This window comes from Taudactylus pleione, unplaced genomic scaffold (assembly GCF_031769625.1).
Source record: "Taudactylus pleione unplaced genomic scaffold, aTauple2 ptg000077l, whole genome shotgun sequence".
In the NCBI taxonomy this organism is placed as follows: domain Eukaryota; kingdom Metazoa; phylum Chordata; class Amphibia; order Anura; family Myobatrachidae; genus Taudactylus; species Taudactylus pleione.
In genome coordinates, this window is record NW_028284479.1 from 2,531,936 (window position 1) to 2,549,369 (window position 17,434).

The following is a 17,434-nucleotide window of genomic DNA, read 5'->3' on the forward strand; positions in this document are numbered from 1 at the left end:
GAAAGTTTGGTCCTCCATTTATGTTATATTGATATATATACGTGCGGCTAAAGCGCACACAAACACAGAAAATATTTTTTTATTTTTGCTGGAGAGTAGTGCACTTTGTGGGTTACACCACCCTTTAAGAAATGAGCCAGCCGGCTCTTTACTTATGGGACACAGGCGCACGCTTGGCGCTGCTCCTTTGTTGATGCACGTGCAGCCACAGTGCACACAAGTCTCAAACACAGAAAATATATATTTTTTGGTTTGGAGTGTACTTTGGGGGTTACAGAACCCTTTAATGGTCAAGCCAGCCGGCCCTTTACTTATGACACAGGCGCACACTTGGCACTACTTTGTTGATGCACGTGCGGCTACTGCGCACACAATTCACAAACACAGAAAATAATTTTTTTTTTGGTTTGGACTGGAGTGTACTTTCGGGGGTTACAGCACCCTTTAACGGTCAAGCCAGCCGGCCCTTTACTTATGACACAGGCGCACACTTGGCACTACTTTGTTGATGCACGTGCGGCTACTGCGCACACAATTCACAAACACAGAAAATAATTTTTTTTTTGGTTTGGACTGGAGTGTACTTTCGGGGGTTACAGCACCCTTTAACGGTCAAGCCAGCCGGCCCTTTACTTATGACACAGGCGCACACTTGGCACTACTTTGTTGATGCACGTGCGGCTACTGCGCACACAATTCACAAACACAGAAAATAATTTTTTTTCGGTTTGGACTGGAGTGTACTTTGGGGGTTACAGCACCCTTTAACGGTCAAGCCAGCCGGCCCTTTACTTATGACACAGGCGCACGCTTGGCACTACTTTGTTGATGCACGTGCGGCTACTGCGCACACAATTCACAAACACAGAAAATAATTATTTTTTTGGTTTGGACTGGAGTGTACTTTCGGGGGTTACAGCACCCTTTAACGGTCAAGCCAGCCGGCCCTTTACTTATGACACAGGCGCACGCTTGGCACTACTTTGTTGATGCACGTGCGGCTACTGCGCACACAATTCACAAACACAGAAAATAAATTTTTTTTTGGTTTGGACTGGAGTGTACTTTGGGGGTTACAGCACCCTTTAACGGTCAAGCCAGCTGGCCCTTTACTTATGACACAGGCGCACGCTTGGCACTACTTTGTTGATGCACATGCGGCTACTGCGCACACAATTCACAAACACAGAAAATAATTTTTTTTTTGGTTTGGACTGGAGTGTACTTTCGGGGGTTACAGCACCCTTAACGGTCAAGCCAGCCGGCCCTTTACTTATGACACAGGCGCACGCTTGGCACTACTTTGTTGATGCACGTGCGGCTACTGCGCACACAATTCACAAACACAGAAAATAATTTTTTTTTTGGTTTGGACTGGAGTGTACTTTCGGGGGTTACAGCACCCTTAACGGTCAAGCCAGCCGGCCCTTTACTTATGACACAGGCGCACGCTTGGCACTACTTTGTTGATGCACGTGCGGCTACTGCGCACACAATTCACAAACACAGAAAATAATTTTTTTTTGGTTTGGACTGGAGTGTACTTTCGGGGGTTACAGCACCCTTTAACGGTCAAGCCAGCCGGCCCTTTACTTATGACACAGGCGCACGCTTGGCACTACTTTGTTGATGCATGTGCGGCTACTGCGCACACAATTCACAAACACAGAAAATATATTATTTTTTTAGCACTTGGGGGGAGCACCCCTGATGGACAGAGCACCCCCTGGACAACACTACAGCACCTCTTTAGGACTGGGACACTGCACAGGACTTTGGAGTGGACACAGCCCCTATGGAGAACTGACTGCACAACACAGTCCAGCCAGCCCCTATGGACTTTGAAGTAGTGGACACAGCCCCTATTAACAACAGCAGCACAGCACAACACAGCCAGCCCCTATGGACTTTGAAGTAGTGGACAACAGCAGCACTACACTACACTACACTACACAGCCCTAACTCCCACCCTCCCTCTTCACTGTCCACAGCCGAGTGAGAAAATGGCGCCGACGTGGGTACCTTATATAGGATCCAAAACCCGCGAGACTCGGAAGGCGGGATGATGACGTTTTGCCTCGATTTCAGATCCGAGTCAGGCGGGAAAAGTCGAGCCTGATTCGGATCGGACTCGGATCGGGGGGGCTCGGGGGGGTTCGGATTTCAGAAATCCGAACCCGCTCACCCCTAATATATATATATAAACACATATATATATACATAGACATGTCCCCTCCAGCCTCCTAGATCCCTTCCTGCTGCCTGGGTCCCCACCAGCCTCCTGGGTCCCCTCCTGCTGCCTGGGTCCCCACCAGCCTCCTGGGTCCCCTCCTGCTGCCTGGATCCCCTCCAGCCTGGGTCCCCCTCCAGCCTCCTGGGTCCCTTCCTGCTGCCTGGGTCTCCTCTAGCTTCCTGGGTCTCCTCCTGCTGCCTGGGTCCCCTCCAGCCTCCTGGGTCCCCTCCTGCTGCCTGGGTCCCCTCCAGCCTCCTGGGACCAGCCGCTTGTGTCACTTGAACACCGCCTACCTGCTCTTCTTCCTCCTCGGGTGAATCAATGTCCGGTCCCCTTGTTCCTGGCCGCGTGATTGCTGGTGTTCCTGCTCCTCCATGCTTGGCTCTTCTCAGACTTGGCATTGGCCACACAGAATGCGCGACGTGATGTCATCACGACACGCGCGCATGTAAACTACAGGAGGGACCAGTACGGAAGGAGCAGCTGGCCTGCTGCTGTTAACAGCTACTCTAGATCTTCCTCCGGCTCCCGGTCCTGGCCTGCAGTCAGCAGCCGCACTGGCAGATGGATAGGACCACCCCCTAGTTTTCCCAGCGCTGATGCGCTGCACGATCGGAGCTCAGCTCCGATCATGGCAGCGGTGAGGAGATGGTGTTGGGGAGCTGCAGAGCCGTATAATGCCCCTAGGCATTACAGTCACCCTAGGCATTTGCTTAGAGTGCCTATGCCTAGGGCCGACTCTGTAGGTAAGGTATGATTTACTTACCCAGTTGCGGTGTCTGCTAGTCCATCTTCTCCTTGCGTCCCAATCTACTGAGTGGATGTGAATGAAGGGCCCAATGTGTGCAGCACAAACCACTGACTCAGTGTGGTTAGCTTCAAAACAATGGGTTTAATAGGAAATCTATTGCATATACAAAAATCACCCCTAATAGATAGTGATGAGAAAATATAAGATATAAGCAAGTTGGTATATGTTCCAACGCGTTTTGTCCCTCCTGGGGACTTTTTCAAAAAGTCCCTAGGAGGGACGAAACACTTTGGGAAACCCATTGTTTTGAAGCTAGCCACACTGAGTCAGTGGTTTGTGCTGCACACATTGGGCCCTTCATTCACATCCACTCAGCAGATTGGGATGCAAGGAGGAGATGGACCAGCAGACACCGCAACTGGGTAAGTAAATCATACCTTATCTAGACTGCATTATAGTGTCCAAACCAACCCTGATACTATGTTCCTTCCCCAAGGTGGTATCAACTGTGAAGGAGGTGTAACCTACAGCATTTGTTCTGCCTAACATCAATATCCTGTTTATAGAAAACTCTGCCTAAAGTTTTTGCCGACCAGCGTTGTACCATTAACTATAATCACCTTGTCTGAGAACACTCAGCCTAAAGATATTGTGGCCTGACATAAGTTTAGAGACCAAAGATTTTTGACTTTTGACTCTTTATTTTGCACAAGACTTACCTATTCCTTGCGGTTTCAAAATACATGAAACCTTCATCTAAAAGATCAGCATTCAACCTCCAGCCTCAAGTTTTTGCCCATCTGACTTTACCTTGTTTGATTTAGACAAAACAGATAGACATTATCATCCACTACAACTGTATACATATAACAACTTTATTTACATATTTCATTACCACAGAGCACTTTCCCCCTCTCTTATTATTTGCATTATGCTTCTAATATTATTTATGATGGATAGGGCAATAATTACTATTTCTCCTAATAGGTACATTAAGCAGCCCTCAAGCTGTACGTAGTACTACTTGTACAAGGTTGGCGCATGCATACCGCAGTCTGGCAACCCCTATGGGCATTGCACTACTGGCTTCTCAGCTTGAGCGGAGTAGGGACATGTTGGCATCTTCGCCTCTTAGGAGTGTGCTGTGTTATCATGACCTCACATTTTCAGTCCATTACCATCATGGAGAAACATGATAACAGTATAAAAAGCTGCCAGTGGCTACCCATCCATACCAGTGACCGTAGCATAGTCACATGGCACTGTGGTAATAACAGAGACACTGAATGAGTAATGTTATGTCACTCATTCAGGGAAATAATGTCACTGATTTCCCTGGTACATAGTGGTAATGATGGCCCTGGCTATATGAATGATGCCATTTGCTAAACACCGTTGTTAATGATGACTCTGCCACTGTACACTCTGTAGTACTGTTCTATTTCACATAATCAGAACAAACAAATGGGCAGCATCAATATATTTGTATTTGTTATACAAACAACACCAACTGAGAAAAGGTTTAAAACTTCAAACAGGATATAGTATTATTCTTTAATAATAAATGTAACAATAAATTTCACTTTGGGGATTAAAACCAAACTCATCCGAGATCCCATCACCTAGCACGTCAGGGGATGTCTTTAAGAGTGATGTAAGTTTCTTCAGGTTCCAGACCTAATGTATAATACAGAGCTGCCATAGAACAGCACATACACTTAAGGTTTTGGATATCTTGATGGATTTTCTACACGGCTCTTCCTTCATAACCAATAAATCAACCAGAACACATATTCTTAAATTATTTATTGGTGAAAAAAAATATAAAAAATAAAAATACTAAGAAATGTTGCCCTGATACTGTATTTCTGTGAGCAGAGCATTTTGGTTTTATCGGTGCACCAGTAAAATAGTAACAACCTTCTTTGACTGAGGAAGTCACTTCTAACGTGTAGGAGTTCGTCAAAAATCATCATGTATTTCTGTTGAAATTTTTATAGTAACAGCCTGCAGGGACACAAATACACATGTGTATTAGGTGAATGTTGTAGTGCTTATTGCCTCTGATAAAATAAGGTTATGCAAATTAACTATTATATATATTTGTATAAAAAGATATGACCTGGATAGACAAAATGGCTGCAGTCACCAAAACCAGAACATGAACTGGATAAACAAAATGGCTGCAGTCACCAAAGTTAGGTGATAGAGATTATTTATATCTATAGAGAATAGGAACATCTGTACACACTGACAGATTCCTGAATGCTTAATTGACCAACAAAATTAAAATGACAAAAATCATATATATATATAAAAAAAAGAAAAAGTAAAATAGCAAAACATTAAATTAAATTCAGCACAAAATGCAATTACTAGACCACTTTATCTATGTAGTCACATTGAGAGCTATGAAGGCATTTGTGATTTTTATTTATACCAACCTGAAAATCTTTGATAAAAGTAAAAAAATATGTAACAAATCCAAAAGCCACGATCCACTCACAGACGGCGCTAGCCTGGTGATATGCGGATGGCTGTAGGAAGAGAACGGGTTAGTAAAGGACACTTGACATTTGACAGTGTGAGGACATTATCAGAGGGAAATACTACAAGTTAACATTAATAAGATGTTCTTGAAAACTTGTCCAGATGCATTCAGCAAATAATGCTACAAATTACAGAGTGATACCAAAGAAGTGTTCTTACATGATTGTTTCCCAGTACAAGACCTGTTCTGTTACAGGAATAGGGTAATATATAAACTTTTTCTTTTATGGAGGCAAAAGCATTGACACATGCAGACCAATGGGAATTTTTTTCAAGACTTTGAATGGCTCTTTAAGGGAATGTGCACTTTGTATAATTATAGTTGTATACTTCACATTTGGGGACTCCCCTCCCTGATCCACATCATTAATGTAATGCAGGAATGAGCATGTAGGTTAGGAGAGAGTCATAAATGTTAATCTGTGCAGACAAAGGAAGTCTTTCTCCTTTGGGAATGGGGTTGAAATACCGGCGGCTGTTCCGCCGGTTCAAATCCCAACAGTTGGTAAGTACCCAAACCCTCGCCTCTCCCCTCCCCAAATCCTGTGGTTTTTAGTAAATTAGGATGTGTTACTTATATGCCTTATCTTATCCCTGGCACACATGCAAAGGATGCAGACCTGAATGTGACTTGTGACTTTTGATACTTTTTATATGTATGCTACTTAGGGGTGAGCGGGTTCGGATTTCTGAAATCCGAACCCCCCTGAGCCCCCCCGATCCGAGGCCGATCCGAGTCAGGCTCGACTTTTCCCGCCTGACTCGGATCTGAAATCGAGGCAAAACGTCATCATCCCGCCTTCCGGGTCTCGCGGGTTTTGGATCCTATATAAGGTACCCGCGTCGGCGCCATTTTCTCACTCGGCTGTGGACAGTGAAGAGGGAGGGTGGGAGTTAGGGCTGGCTGGGCTGTGTAGTGTAGTGCAGAGTAGTGTTGTGCTGTGCTGTGCTGCGCTGTGCTGCTGTTGTCCATAGGGGCTGTGTCCACTACTTCAAAGTCTGTAGGGGCTGGCTGTGTTGTGCTGTGCTGCTGTTGTTAATAGGGGCTGTGTCCACTACTCCAAAGCTGTCTGGACTGTGTTGTGCAGTCAGTTGTCCATAGGGGCTGTGTCCACTCCAAAGTCCTGTGCAGTGTCCCAGTCCTAAAGGGGTGCTGTAGTGTTGTCCAGGGGGTGCTCTGTCCGTCAGGGGTGCTCCCCCCAAGTGCTATAAAAAAAAATATTTTTTCTGTGTTTGTGAATTGTGTGCGCAGTAGCCGCACGTGCATCAACAAAGTAGTGCCAGGCGTGCGCCTGTGTCATAAGTAAAGGGCCGGCTGGCTTGACCGTTAAAGGGTGCTGTAACCCCCAAAGTACACTCCAGTCCAAACCAAATAAAAAAATATTTTCTGTGTTTGTGAATTGTGTGCGCAGTAGCCGCACGTGCATCAACAAAGTAGTGCCAAGCGTGCGCCTGTGTCATAAGTAAAGGGCCAGCTGGCTTGACCGTTAAAGGTGCTGTAACCCCCAAAGTACACTCCAGTCCAAACCAAATAAAAAAATATATTCTGTGTTTGTGAATTGTGTGCGCAGTAGCCGCACGTGCATCAACAAAGTAGTGCCAAGCGTGCGCCTGTGTCATAAGTAAAGGGCCGGCTGGCTTGACCGTTAAAGGGTGCTGTAACCCCCAAAGTACACTCCAGTCCAAACCAAATAAAAAAATATTTTCTGTGTTTGTGAATTGTGTGCGCAGTAGCCGCACGTGCATCAACAAAGTAGTGCCAAGCGTGCGCCTGTGTCATAAGTAAAGGGCCGGCTGGCTTGACCGTTAAAGGGTGCTGTAACCCCCAAAGTACACTCCAGTCCAAACCAAATAAAAAAATATTTTCTGTGTTTGTGAATTGTGTGCGCAGTAGCCGCACGTGCATCAACAAAGTAGTGCCAAGCGTGCGCCTGTGTCATAAGTAAAGGGCCGGCTGGCTTGACCGTTAAAGGGTGCTGTAAACCCCAAAGTACACTCCAAACCAAATAAAAAAAATTTTTCTGTGTTTTTGTGAATTGTGTGCTCAGTAGCCACACGTGCATCAACAAAGGATCAGCGCCAAGCGTGCGCCTGTGTCCCATAAGTAAAGAGCCGGCTGGCTCATTTCTTAAAGGGTGGTGTAACCCACAAAGTGCACCACTCTCCAGCAAAAATAAAAAAACATTTTCTGTTTGTGTGCGCCTTAGCCGCACGTATATATCAAATCGATATAACATAAATGGAGGACCAAACTTTCTCCGATAAAAATAAAATAGAGAAAGATCAAGAACCACTTCCTCCTAGTGCTGAAGCTGCTGCCACTAGTCATGACATAGACGATAACATGCCATCAACGTCGTCTGCCAAGGCCGATGCCCAATGTCATAGTAGAGGGCACATACAATCCCAAATGGCAAAGTTCAGGAAAATGACCTTGAAAAAAACATTTAAATCATCTGAAGAGAAACGTAAACTTGCCAATATGCCATTTACGACACGGAGTGGCAAGGAATGGCTAAGGTCTTTCCCTATGTTCATGACTAGTGGTTCAGCTTCACATGACGATGGAAGCCCTCCTCCCACTAAAAAAATCAAACGAGTTAAGCTGGCAAAAGCACAGCGAAGAACTGTGCGTTCTAAGAAGATATCACAAATCCCCAAGGAGAGTCCAAGGGTGGTGGTGGTTGCGATGCCTGACCTTCCCAGCACTGGACGGGAAGAGGTGGCTCTTTCCACCATTTGCACGCCCCCTGCAAGTGCTGAAATGAGCACCCACAGTGCACTTGCTGATATGCAAATTGAAGATGTCACTGTTGAAGTACAACAGGATGAGGATACTTGTGTAGCTGGTGCTGAGGAGGAAGTTGGCGAGGAGGATTCTGATGGTGATGTGGTTTGTTTAAATCAGGCTCCGGGGGAGACAGTTGTTGTCCGTGGGATGAAAAAGCCCATCACGGTCATGCCTGGGCAGAAGACCAAACATTCCACCTCTTTGGTCTGGCAATATTTCTATCCAAATCCGGACAACAACTGTCTTGCCATATGTACCATATGTAAAGGTAAAATAAGTAGGGGTAGGGACGTTAACCACCTAGGAACATCCTCCCTTATACGGCACCTGCAGCGTGTTCATAAAAAGTTACTGTCAAGTTCAGAAACTTTGGCTAAGACCGTAAGCAGTCCAGGGACACCTAAATCCCGTTGTCCTGTTGTATCCAAGCGCCTGCAAACCACACCGTCAACTCCCTCCTCGTCAATTTCCTCCTTAGTCAGGATCGGAAGTAGTCCTGCAGGCCATGTCACTGGCATGACTGACTCTCCTATCCGGGATTCCTCCGGAGGATCCTGCATTGCTACACCTCCTGCTGCTGCTGCTGCTGTTGCTGCTGCTGGGAGTCGTTCATCATCCCAGAGAGGAAGTAGGAACACCACTACTTTTACTAAACAATTGACCCTCCAACAGTCTTTAGCGAGGAGGATGAAGTACGACAGCAGTCATCCTGAAGCAAAACGTATAACTGAGGCCTTGACTGCTATGTTGGTGTTAGACATGCGTCCGGTATCCACCATTAGTGCAGTGGGATTTAGACAATTGATGGAGGTAGTGTGTCCCCGGTTCCAAATCCCGTCTAGATTCCACTTCACTAGGCAGGCGATACCAAGACTGTACAGAAACGTCAGAAAAAGTGTCCTCAGTGTCCTGAAAAATGCCGTTTTACCCAATGTCCACTTAACCACGGACATGTGGACAAGTGGAACAGGGCAGACTAAGGACTATATGACTGTGACAGCCCACTGGGTAGATGTATCACCTTACGCAGCAACAGCAGCAGAGTCACCAGTAGCAGCATCTCAGAAATGCCAGCTCGTTCCAAGGCAGGCTACGCTGTGTATCACCGGTTTCAGTAAGAGGCACACCGCCGACAACCTCTTAGAGAAACTGAGGGAAATCATCGCCCAGTGGCTTACCCCACTTAGACTCTCCTGGGGATTTGTGATATCTGACAACACCACCAATATTGTGCGGGCATTACGTCTGGGCAAATTCCAGCACGTCCCATGTTTTGCTCACACAATAAACTTGGTGGTGCAGAATTTTCTGAAAAGCGACAGGGGCATGCAGGAGACGCTCTGGGTGGCCCGAAAAATTTCTGGCCACTTTCGCCATTCAGCGACTGCGTGCCGAAGACTGGAGCGCCAGCAAACACTCTTGACCTGCCCCGCCATCACCTGAAGCAAGAGGTTGTGACGCGGTGCAACTCAACCCTCTATATGCTTCAGAGGATGGAGGAGCAGCAAAAGGCCATTCAAGCCTATACATCAACCTATGACATAGGCAAAGGAGGGGGTATGCACCTGACTCAAGCGCAGTGGAGAATGATTTCCGTGTTGTGCAAGGTTCTCCAGCCCTTCGAACTTGCCACACGTGAAGTCAGTTCAGACACTGCCAGCTTCAGTCAGGTCATTCCCCTCATCAGGCTTTTGCAGAAGCAGCTGGAGAAAGTGAAGGAGGTGCTAAGACGGAGCGATTCCGCTCGGCATGTGGGACTTGTGGATGAAGCCCTTCATTCGCTTTGCCAGGATTCCAGGGTGGTCAATCTGTTGAAATCAGACCACTACATTTTGGCCACCGTGCTCGATCCTAGGTTTAAAGCCTATGTGGTGTCTCTCTTTCCGGCCGACACAAGCCTGCAGAGGTGCAAAGACCTGCTGGTGAACACACTGTCAGCTGAAGCGGAACGTGACACGTCAACAGCTCCTTCTTCATTTTCTCCCACAACTGGGGCTGCCAGGAAAAATCTTAGGTATCTTAAGCAACCTGCTGGCGGTGATGCAGGGCAGGCAGGACCAAGTTTGGACATCTGGTCCGGACTGAAGGACCTGGCAACAATTTCTGACATGTCTACTGTCACTACATATGATACTGTCACCATTGACAGAATGGTGGAGGATTACATCGGTGACAGCATCCAAGTAGGCATGTCAGACAGTCCGTACCTGTACTGGCAGGAAAAAGAGGCAATTTGGAGGCCCCTGTACAAACTGGCTCTATTTTACCTGAGTTGCCCCCCCTCCAGTGTGTACTCCGAAAGAGTGTTTAGTGCAGCCGGGAACCTTGTCAGCGAAAGGCGTAGGAGGTTGCTTCCACAAAATGTGGAGAAGATGATGTTCATCAAAATGAATTATCAACTCTTCCAGGGACACCAGCCTCCAGAACGTACAGAGGGACCTGTGGTGGTGGATTCCAGTGGGGGCGAGTTAATACTCTATGAGGATGTACACAACACTGAAGAGGGTGAGGAATCAGTGGATGAGGAGGATGAGGACGACATCTTGCCTCCGTAGAGCCAGTTTGTGCAGGGACAGATTAATTGCCAGCTTGTTTTGTGGAGGCCCAAACGAACCAATCATTTCAGCCACAGTTGTGTGGCAGACCCTGGCGCTGAAATGATTGCTTTGTTAAAGTGTGCATGTCCTGTTTATACAACATAAGGGTGGGTGGGAGGGCCCAAGGACAATTTCATCTTGCACCTCTTTTTTTTCTTTGCATTATGTACAGTTTGGGGCCTAGTTTTTCAAACTGCCATCCTGTCTGCCACTGCAGTGTCACTCCTAGATGGGCCACGTGTTTGTGCCGCCCACTCGCGTCGCTTAGCATAGTCATCCAGCTACCTCGGTGCAGCCTTTTGGACATAAAAACACTATTGTGAGGTGTGAGGTGTTCAGAATAGACTGGAAATTAGTGGAAATTAAGGTTATTGAGGTTAATAATAGCATAGGAGCAGAAAAACCAACACATTCTGTGATTTTAGCTGTTTTTATGCTTTTTTAAAGAAAAATACAGATCCAAAACACAAAACCCAGAACCCAAAACACGGAAGGGTGGTTTTGGCAAAACCAATCCAGATCCAAAACACGAAGAAAGATCCAGATCCAAAACCAAAACACAAAACACGAAAAGTGGCCGGTGCACACCCCTAATGCTACTGTGGTTTTTAGTAAATTAGGATGCAAATACATTTATACTCAATATCAGGCCCTATGTGTACTCTTTTATATTTTTTAAACAACATATGCTGCGTGTTTCTGTTCCTGTTAAATAAAACAAGAATAATAATCATATCTGAAACTTGCTGTGAGCAGAAGTATTCATAATACTGTGGCCACTCACTGGGTCTCTTCTATTGCTATTTGCTAGCCAAGTCTTAAATGTATCCAAAAGTGACTGCATGGAGATAGTCCTTACATGCTGTTAGCGGCTGCAGCTGCCAGCACATGTTCATGTAATGATCAAGAATAGAATCCCAAGGCAGAGACCGAAGATGTTAAGGTTGGGAGACTCTGCTCAGATGTTCCAGGTTGTAAAAGCAACAGACAAACCAATAATATGAGTCGGGACAAGGAGATATTTAGGAGGATATTCAAGGTAATTAAGGTTAGAAGTTGGAAACAGGTAGTGAAACAGATCACAATGAAGCCGGGCAGTCAGCTGTCCAAGGTTAAACACCAGTAAATCAAGACAACTATGAAAACAAATAAGAGAAATATACAAGTCAGATGCAGAATCAAGGCAGGAACAATTGATTGAGAATAGCCTGGCCCCCACATCACTACGGTTGGCCATCGACCATCGATGGTCAACACCCATCAATGGTCTGAAGGCAATGGGTGGCCATGATGGTAAACATTGCTGGCTGATCGTCAATGGTGAGTGCCAGTCCCGCTATGCACATGCGTTGTCTGCGCATGTGCACAGACAAACCATCGATGGTCCAACAGAAAGCCACGACCACAGCCATTGATGGTCATCTCTACACATCACTGATGGAGACCAAAGTACTTGGTCTTGGATGTGAGAGTATATAGCAACTACCTTTCCATTCAGAACTTAGATAGCATCAGAGAGATATATAGCTCGGAAAACAGGAGTAACAGGAGCAGGGCTATGGTAAACGGCAGATAGGATAAAAAGATGCTCAGACAAAATGAACAAGGCTACAAAATAGGACATATACACCAAACAATAACTGTCACAATTCTTAGAAAATGCACAAAGGGGTAAATGTAATAGCCTGCGACTAAAGTGCAGGTTTTTAGAAATGGAGATGTTGTCCATAGCAACCAATCAGATTCTACTTAACATTTATCTAGCACCTTATAGAAGATAATAGCTAGAATCTGATTGGTTGCTATTGGCAACTTCTCCACTTCAAAAAACTTGCACTGTAGTAAATATACCCCAAGGAGTGAGAAGCAAGGGGTTGTGGTGGAATGCAGGGGGCAGTAGTGAGTAGCAGGGGGCTGTGGTGAGATGCAGGGGACTGTGGCGAGATATGATTGCTCCCTTGCGAAGTCAGGGCGGGTCCCTAGTCAATGAATATTGTGACCTCTGAATACGACATAGTTCACCAGGGTTTATTTTGGTGTAGCTTAGCAAAATGGGTAAATACTTATGTAAAGAGTCATCTTTTAGCTTTTATTTTTGTAAATTGTAATTACAGTCATTCAGAAATGTTTTAGAGTTGTTTTATTATTGGACATTATGGAATATTTTGTGCTCATCTGTAAGAATTCCTGAATTAATCCAATTTGATTCTATGATATAAAAAAACCACAATACCAAAGAAGTAACTAATTTGTTTAGCCACTGTGAATACAGCTACCTACCTCTACACCCAGTTCACATTGATACATCTTCATGCCATCAAATGAAGCACATGCTATCACTGGTACATTCTTGTGTTAAGGAAAGTTTCCAAAGCAGGAGATAGGTATTTTATTTCTCTTCCATGTGAAGATGGTTTTGTATTTCATAGTGATTTTATATATTATTAACCACTTAACTGGCTAATATTTTTCCAAAAATAGCTCAGAAATTGTCAGATTTTTTTTATGATTGAATTAGGTCAAGAACATCTATTTAAAACTTATCCAACACAATTTTTTTTATACACATACCATTAATATCAATTTCTTAAAATATTGACCGGCGATATATCAGAATAACGATTATCAGGATATCGCAACATGGTGGGGGAAGGTGCCAGTATGCAGAGGGGCCTGGGAGGTCAATCTGCCATTGGCGTCTACTGGAGATTATCTTCCCGCAGCCGCCCCAAACAATATAACCATGCCAGGCAAGTGGTTAATAGTATCCAGGTCATCAGGTCTGTAAGGAGGGTGGTGCAGCTGGTGCCGTCACACAAGGAGAAGAGCCCTGGAGGCGTCACTGTCACAGCCCCTCAGCCCCTGCATCTGGCTAGCAGGATGTCTGGAATGGCACCCTGCAGCCAGTATCGGTGTTGCAGTGCCTGCCAAAGCGTCCTTCAGACGCTCAGGCCACACACCCTGCAGCATGTACAGCTGGTCGAAGCGTCCTGAAGACGCTCAGGCTAGTGATGCGGTACTCCTCCCCCATGTACTCAGGGGAGGATGTGGCAGCACATAGGGGCAATAAAGCTCTGATAGGGGGCTGCAGGTCATGTCTTTATTAGAGATAAAGGAAAAGCAAGAGATAACAATACATTGAAAGTGCATTAAAAAAGTTTTAAGCAGAATTTTAAACCATCTTTTTAATCCTAAAATATTTGTTCATTTATTTACTTAAAATAAAACAGAAATTCAGCCTATTATATTGCAAACAGTCCCACTAACCAAACACTGGTAGATTCAATAATTTCTAGCTTTCATGATATACATTTATATAATGTGTGTGTATATATATATATATATATATATATATAATATATAAGAAGGATGGCACTTACCAGTAAATGCAGTATAATTTGATAATCATAATCAGGTCATAACAGGCTCACATACAAAGCGACGTTTATGTCCTCCTATGGACCTTTTTCAAGCAGTACAGCCTCATAACTGTGCATCCAGACAACACGTACAGGTCCCAAGTCGTGACCTCTATGCTTGGGACCTGTACTTGTTGTCTTGATGCACAGTTATGAGGCTGTACTGCTTGAAAAAGGTCCATAGGAGGAATTAAATGTCGCTTTGTATGTGAGCCTGTTATGACCTGATTATTAAATTAAGCTACATTTATTGGTGAGTGCCATCCTTCTTTTATATATCTGCTGGTGAATCCCTGGATTTTGGACACACAGCTGATGTGCACCCCGCTGTTGTGGATATGGTTTTTGTGAGTGCTGAACTTTGGAACTATACATATATATATATATATATATATATATATATATATATATATATTTATATATATATATATATATATATATATATACATACACACACACATACACAATTATGTTCTCCTATGTGAAAATTCTATAGTGCAAATGAGTCCAGGTATTGTCCGTTTTTTTTTTGTGGTGCAGCTTCTCCTAAAAGACCTCAATGTTTCAAGTTTTTTTTTTTAGTTCATTCATTTTTTATTGATTTTATAATAATATAAACAAAACAAGTACACATATATTGACTCCATTACAAATTATGCCTGATACAGACTCAGTAGAGAGCAAAATCACGAACAGATTAAGCATACTGTTGTTCAGGTATAAAATAAGTTGCATAGACATTGACTCAAAATATAATATTCGGTATCACCTTCTTAAATGGCATAATTCCCAATAGAGAACTTAGAATAGAACACCCAACAACAAATAATGGCACACAGAGTAACACATACAATATACAAAAATAAAAAATACAATCAGGCAATAAACATAAATAAAGACCAATATAGCAGGTTACCTGCTATAACCAATATAGCAGGATATAAAAAGCACCACATAGTATATCAATAAACAGTAAGAGCCCATAGGCGCCATATGGGCTGATTTACCAAGTATAAACTATAAATAGCCAGTGCTAGCGGCAAATAAAAGTACAAAAGTACCTTACATCTTAAGCCTGATACATAATTGCAAAATATTACTAAATAAAATTAACAAATACTAATAAACTGCCATAAATCAAAACAAATCAAAACCCACCAAAACAACCCATCCTCTAACCCCCCACCCTGTATGGCCTAACCCCAACCCAGGCATACTTGGATCCCAATTTCCCCTTACCAACCTACAATATCCTAACGTATATAACCCCCTCCCCCCACCCACACAGACAAAGGATAGTAAAACACATAATGACAAGGGCAATATATTGTTGACCTTAGCTAGGCGAGACTATGCTAAACCCAGCTCTCGCGCATAATAAGGATAAAACATTTTCCACAGACATACTATAGAGATAAAACATTCTTCACATACTTAAAGCTTGGCAACATACTAATATATATACTATGATATTATTACCAACGAGACAGAAAAATATTGGAACATGAAAGCATAATGAGGGGTATCAAATAATTAATCATTAATCCGGCCAGGCCTCAGGAGGCAGTGAAAATAAAATAATAGTTCCATCCCCATTCGCCCAAAGACATACAGAAAAGTACTTGGAATCCTTCCATAGGCACACAGAAAAATATATAAAAAACTTGAATGGCAAAGCCCGGTGCCTCGATCCCTCCACTAGAAATGTAGCACTCTTTGGAAAAAGCACAGTAGACCCCGATTGCCTAGGGTTTGAAAGGGTATCCAGCATGGGAATAGACACTTCCCTAGGTGAGGATAAGCTCCAGACTTATTCTTTCTTATAGGACATGCAGAAGGTAACCTCATCAGTAGGGAACACAGGCCCTGATTCAGAGCCGGACGCTCTGAAAGAGCGCTCGCTCTGAATCCGGGCGTTTTTTTTTTTTGGAGCGGCCTCCTGGCAGCTCACATAGCTGTGGGTGACTAGCTCACCCACAGCTATTGCGAGCGGCCAGGATGATGGTCGCGATGGTCTTGACCATCGCGACCATCGGGCTTGCGACGAGACCCTTGTGGTAGGGTCTCGTGGCCTCAAGCCCCAGAGAACTTCTGGCTCTAATAGAGCTGGAAGCTCTCTCACTGACATCACTGGTGATGTCAGTGGGGCCACCCACAAACGGCAGGCGTTCGCATGGGAACGCCTCTGTTTGTGAAGCCACTTCCACGCCACGCCTCCAAAACGGTGCGAGCTGTCGATTTTGATCGACAGCCGCCCCCTTTTGGTGCGAGACCCGGAGCGACGGAGCACCCGTCGCTAGCGGGTCTCTCGCATGCGCGTCGGAGCCGGCTCCGGTGTGCGCATGCGCAGTGGCCTAACATCGACCCGCTCGTGAGCGCATAGCGCTTGCGAGCGGGTGTGAATCAGGCCCACAGTCATCACTTTTCCAAGTTTATTAAGGCTCTGTGTGGAAGCAGCAATAGCTTGAAGAATCAGCTGCATTGACCTGGCCATCTGTAAGGCAATCAAGCCGCAAGTATCGGCAGTAACTGCAAGCAGGTACAGACTAAATGGTGGTGGCTAGCACATCACCTATGTTCTCCAGAAACAGCTATATACTGCAGCCAGCGTCAGGATTTGTTGTTATGAGGAGCTGAATCCCACCACCAGAAGCACTTAAAATAAAATGGCTGCCGACTGTCCGATCTGATTATCAGACACAGGAACAGAGGGCCTGATTCAGACCTGCTCGCGAGCGCTGAGTGCTCGCTAGCGGGTCGATGTTGGCCCAGTGTGCATGCGCACGACGGAGGCAGCTCCGTCGTGCGCATGCGCGAGACCTGGATAGCGACGGGCAAGCCGTCGCTCCGGGTCTCGCTACAAAGGGGGCGTGCTGTCGATGGTGAGTGACAGCTCGGCCCTTTTTGTAGGCGGGGCGGGGGGTGGCTACACAAACGGAGACGTTCCTGACGGAACGCTTGCCGTTTTGTGGGCGGCCGCACTGACATCAGCAGTGATGTCAGTGGGGAGCTTCCTGCTCGGAACTCTTTCTAGCGGGGGGGATAATGCCACAGCCAGGGAAAACATTTCACCGGTTTCCCCGGCCAAAGCAT

The 17,434-nt window shown here is 45.2% G+C and overlaps 1 protein-coding gene across 1 annotated transcript in view; it reads right to left on the reverse strand.

Moving 5' to 3' along the window:
- Positions 1-4,775: 4,775 nt before the first annotated feature.
- Positions 4,776-17,434, reverse strand: part of DRAM1 (DNA damage regulated autophagy modulator 1) — a 113,181-nt gene continuing 100,522 nt past the window's right edge. The window contains exons 5-7 of the mRNA XM_088467869.1: positions 13,203-13,261; positions 5,429-5,521; positions 4,776-4,991 (exon numbers count right to left, since the gene is read on the reverse strand). Coding sequence (XP_088323995.1) covers positions 4,947-4,991; positions 5,429-5,521; positions 13,203-13,261 — 197 coding nt within the window. The 3' untranslated portion in view covers positions 4,776-4,946. The remainder of the gene's footprint in view (positions 4,992-5,428; positions 5,522-13,202; positions 13,262-17,434) is intronic.